At 30.8% G+C, this 5,390-nt stretch overlaps 1 protein-coding gene across 1 annotated transcript; it reads left to right on the top strand.

Moving 5' to 3' along the window:
• The first annotated feature begins 2,829 nt into the window (after positions 1-2,829).
• On the top strand, positions 2,830-4,440 carry LOC127121792 (transcription factor MYB35). The gene is made up of 3 exons (XM_051052229.1): positions 2,830-3,144; positions 3,324-3,652; positions 3,753-4,440. The coding sequence occupies exons 1-3, from the start codon at positions 2,830-2,832 to the stop codon at positions 4,438-4,440; spliced, it is 1,332 nt and encodes a 443-aa protein (XP_050908186.1).
• Positions 4,441-5,390: the final 950 nt, after the last annotated feature.

Genomic DNA, 5,390 nt, shown 5'->3' with positions numbered 1-5,390 from the left:
GACTAAGTTGTAAAGTATTTTAACCTGGACTTCTTAACCAAAAGAGGTTCTCAGGAACCAGACTCTAAACTTATAAACGTGTCCGAAAATAATTTTAAAATCTCTTTTCTTCTTAAGTTAAAAATTCCTAATGAACTAAACAAAGCGCTTTCGCTGTTTTTGAAATAGTTAGAAACAATTAAGTTTAAAAAGACGTTGGACGGCTTTCGATCTTACCCAACGGAAATTAAATGCGGGAAAACTTAAGTTGAAAGTTAAAATAGCCCTTAAGTATTTCTACGAACATTTGTACGGATTATCGGTTCAATTACGATCCTTACATTCTAACCTTATAGGTTTAGTTAGACATGGTAAAGTAAAGGTGCATTAATTTAAATAAAAGTAGTGCGGGTGCGGAAAATAAATAAAAGTAGTGCGAGTGTGGAAAATAAATAAAAGTAGTGCGAGTGCGGAAAATAAATAAAAGTAGTGCGAGTGCGAGAAATAAATAAAAGTAAAGCGAGTGCGAGAAATAAATAAAAGTAAAGCGAGTGCGAGAAATAAATAAAAGTAAAGCGAGTGCGGGAAATAAATAAAGTAAAGCGAGTGCGGGAAATAAATAAAGTAAAGCGAGTGCGGGAATTAAATAAAGTAAAGCGAGTGCGGGAAATTAAAATAGATAAAGGCAAAGTAATAAAAACCTGCTCCAATCGAAGGATTGAATAAAATGCAAAGCGGAAATGAAAATGGCGGCAGAATTAACTTCCTTCCAAAGTGCTCCAAACTCGATTACAGACTCAATCACAAAACTCGATTACACAATTGTGGTAACACCCCAATGCGAAGTGATTACCACTTTAAAATACTGAATACATGCCTAAGTGAGACAAATTTTGCTATGAGTTTGCCTTTGTTCTAAGTTTGGATCTTCCTCTGCTCTAAGTTTGGATGCTTGAACAAGTGATTTCGAGTCTCTATTCATAGGAGAGTAAAATGAGGGAAATGACAAGGATGCCCTTCAACTTGAAAATGGGAGGGAAAACTTTTCCTCTTGTGGCGTCCGCCACAAGGCCATGGCGCCCGCCACAAGGCCAATCTGAGGCGCCTTAGTGGAAGTAGTGGGGAACGTGGCAGTTGAGGGAAGTTGAGCTAGGACACGTCATGGCAGGGTCTATGGCGCCAGCCACAGTGGGAGCTACAAGTACAAAATACTGAATTTTAGGGTTTTTAGCTCTTTTTCACTCCTTTTCTCGATCGGGGCTCCGATTAAAGTAAAAACCTAAAAACAAAGAGAAACATAGTAATAAAACAACAAAATGACAATAAAACTACTAAAATGCATGCGAAATCGGAGTCGAAAATACGGTGAATTTCAGTGTCATCAGCCATGAGGGATCTTAGGGTCAAAATTAGGATCTTACATCAGTTTTCAAAGAAATCGACTGACTAAAATTTTTCAAGTATTCTTAATTTTATTCAGAATTTCCATAAATTCCAAAAAGTTGCATCAATTGGAAATACATAATGTATTTATACATGGAGATTTACATGAAGATGTATACACATTAGTGCCACAAGGTGTTACTAGTCCAAAGTCAAATCAAGTATGCAAATTGTTGAAGTCACTCTATGGTTTAAGGCAAGGCAATTGAAAATGGTATGAAATTAACATCATTCTTAGTTAATTAATGATATAAGTAATTTGGTTGAGATTATTCCCTTTTCGCACCCAATAATGGTCCATATTTCAGTGCACTACAATGTGTGTGAATGATATCATTTTGGTTGAGAACTCCATGGATGAAATTTATAGATTGAAAACTACACTTGATGTTGAATTTAAAATCAAATATCTTGGCAAGTTAAAGTACTTCATAATAATAGAAGTTTCTCATTCCAAAATTGAAATTATTATTTGTCAAAGAAAGTATTTCTTGAATGTGTTGAAAGACACATGTCTCCTTAAGTCTAAACCGGACAAAACTCCTATTGATCCATCTTTCAAGTTGCATCAGAACACAACCGAGTCTTTTGAATATATTCTCAACTATAGAAGATTAGTTGGAAAGCTACTTTATCTCTTAACTACCAGGTCTTTCCTTTGAATATATCAAATAACTAACTTTCTTCAATCAATGAGATATCTTCATTTGTTCCCATTTTTTCTACATTTCTGGTTTTCTCCTTGATTTCATCATCGTAATGAGAAACTTCATGATTAATGTTGTCATTATTCATCTCATATCCGTATTTTAAAATTGAGAAAAATACAAACCCAAACTCGAACACATTTTTACTATTTTAAGATAAATATTTGGAATATCGTGGATTAGAATTTGCATTACTACAATATAATATCCTTACATAGCTATCAATGAGCTAGTTTATAATTTAATTTATATATGTTGTAATGTAAATCCAATAAAATTGTAATATTTATTATAATATTTTAAAATATAAATAATAAAATAATATTTGTAAATAACTTATTTGGATTTATTTATAAAAAAAATTATAATGTAGATATATAAAAAAGTTATTTTAAAAAAAGAAAAAAAAACTAACAAGTTTTTTTTGTTATAGAAAAATGAGGACTAAACTTATTAAATTAAAATAAAAAGGTGGCACTTCTAAAGCGACGTTAATCGCATCCCACTTCTAAAGCGACGTTAAAATAAAAAGTTTTGTCTTCCATAGTAGGTAATTGATTTGGTTAAGAAAAGTAGGAGTTAAAATAAAAAGATGGACTTATAATGATTTTTTTTCAAACTAAGACACACACACTCTCTTATATATTTCAACATACTGACACTATTATTCACGTAGTTAAAAATCGCATTTTCTAAAATCATGGCGTCTTCTTCTTTGCAACAAAAAAAATGCAATCAATCTAATGAAACTGGAAATATTGCGTTAAGAAAAGGAACATGGTCTAGTGAAGAGGATCAAGTATTAAGAGAATATGTGATTAAATATGGAATTGGAAAGTGGGATTCTCTAAGAAAGAAAACAAAGCTCGCTCGAGATGGAAGAAGTTGTCGATTAAGATGGTTAAATCATTTAAATCCAATTTTGAAAAAGTGTTCGTTCAATGAAGAAGAAGGGCGAAAACTTGTTCATCTCTATAATGAGTTAGGATCCAAATGGTGTCAAATGGTTTCACAGGTTGGTTTGTTCATGCTTCACTCTTGGGAAAAAAAATAACTTTTTTAAAAAAAAATTAAAGCTTATTAGACTTTCTATAATTGTAATGATTTTTTTTTATGTTATCTAAAAATAAGGTTTTTTTGGTAATAATTTTTTTGCATGAAGTCTACTTATTTTGGATTTCTTTTGTTGCACAGTTTCCGGGAAGAACCGATAACGAGTTAAAGAATTTTATTAATTCAAAAAAAAGAAGTTTAAAAAACTCTAGAAAGCACCTCATTCGAGAAAGGATAAACCAAGTTTATGAGTTGAATAAGAATGTTGGACAAAATAATGCCTCCCAAGAAGAAGCAGAAACGGCTCTACCAAGAATGGAATTTGATCATCAAGTACATACTCTACAGGGTAACTATCTTCTTGATCAAAATTATGGTGACAAAAATATCAACAACTTTCAACAATTTCCAACGTTGGCTGATGATTCAAGTATGCTCTACAATCATGTTGTCCCAACATTGGATGATAAGTGAGTAGACAATTTAATGTTTTTTTTTCTTTTTAAAATTTATAATTACATTAATCTATTTCAAGACTAACATTATAATTTATATTATGAATGCTAACAGGTCTTCTCCTAGACTCGCACCATTTCCATCAGGTAATATGTCTTTTGATCGAGATTTTCCTCCAATTTCAGAATATTATCCGGACAATCTAAATATGGATTACCCATTTCCAAAAGAAATACATTCTAACAAGTATCTTCAAAATCCAGATCTATCAAATCAGATGCTTTTTGAAGATTTTCCTCCAATTCCACAACATCATCCAGACAATCTAGATATGGTTCCAAAAGAAATGCGTTCTAACAAGTATCTTCAAAATCCAGATCTATCAAATCAGATGTTTTTTGAAGATTTTCCTCCAATTCCACAACATCATCCAGACAATCTAGATATGGTTCCAAAAGAAATGTGTTCTAACAAGTATCTTCAAAATCCAGATCTATCAAATCAGATGCTTTTTGAAGATTTTCCTCCAATTCCACAACATCATCCAGACAATCTAGATATGGTTCCAAAAGAAATGCGTTCTAACAAGTATCTTCAAAATCCAGATCTATCAAATCAGATGTTTTTTGAAGATTTTCCTCCAATTCCACAACATCATTCAGACAATCTAGATATGGATTATCCATTTCCAAAAGAAATGCATTCTAACCAGTATCTTCAAAATCCAGATCTATCATTTGAGGAGCCTCAGTTTGAGATCTTTTCACCTTGGTTGCTATCTGAATGCGTTCCTCTTTGGTGAACACATTCACAAAAAAACTTTCCTCCCAAGGACTTATGAAGGATGCTAGACAATAAAAAATTAGCTTTCAGTGATTATAATTATAATGTGAGTTTTATTTCTTTAGTTATTATTTTCATTGTTTTAAGAATTAATTTGTATTACGAACACTTTTTTCAATTGTATTTGATAGAAGTATTTTATCTTAATGTGTGCCTTTTGATCGCAATATTATTTTCCACATTTATTTACTCAGTGCCTCAAAACTAGTGGATTATGGCCACGTTTATTTAAAAAATAAATACTAATAATTATTCAATGAATATATTAGATTTATATAGAAATGTATTACGTGAATAATATGTGTCGTCGAACATGAAATAATTTTTAATAATGATTTTATTTTCTTCTTTATACTATTACTGTAACAAAGTTACATACCGTCTCAAAACAATACTACATAAAGATAACATCATTTAGACCTATTAATTTTTATCTCTCAATTAAATAAGTACCAACATTGTAAAATTATTTTATAAATTTTGGGATTAAGATGTTTTAATATGTAAAATAAAATATTAATCTTTACTATAGAAGAAAATTATCAGGTCTTACAAAACCCTACACAGAAACAAGAAACATAACAAAAAAAAATTTGTGAAACTGAAGAGAAACATACACATAACATAACATTTGCATCATCTACATAACATAACATAGATTTCATCTTGTATAATGCTTAAAATGTCAACTAAAATAAATTTTCAAATTTACAGACACATCAACCGATTATCAAATATACGTAAAATTAGCGGGCGAAAAATTTAAAGATTGGGCCTGTAGACGTCGGTTTTATTAATCTACGGTCCATGTAGTTTAATCTAGTGTGCTCGTTTAATTTTTTTAGGTACTTTTTCGAACGCATTTTGATCAGCTTTAATCTTTTCAACCGAACATTTTCTACTTTACAA

Source organism: Lathyrus oleraceus, chromosome 2 (genome assembly GCF_024323335.1).
Source record: "Lathyrus oleraceus cultivar Zhongwan6 chromosome 2, CAAS_Psat_ZW6_1.0, whole genome shotgun sequence".
Lineage (NCBI taxonomy): Eukaryota > Viridiplantae > Streptophyta > Magnoliopsida > Fabales > Fabaceae > Lathyrus > Lathyrus oleraceus.
The sequence above is the reverse complement of the archived record's forward strand: the minus strand, read 5'-3'. Positions and strand labels throughout refer to the sequence as shown.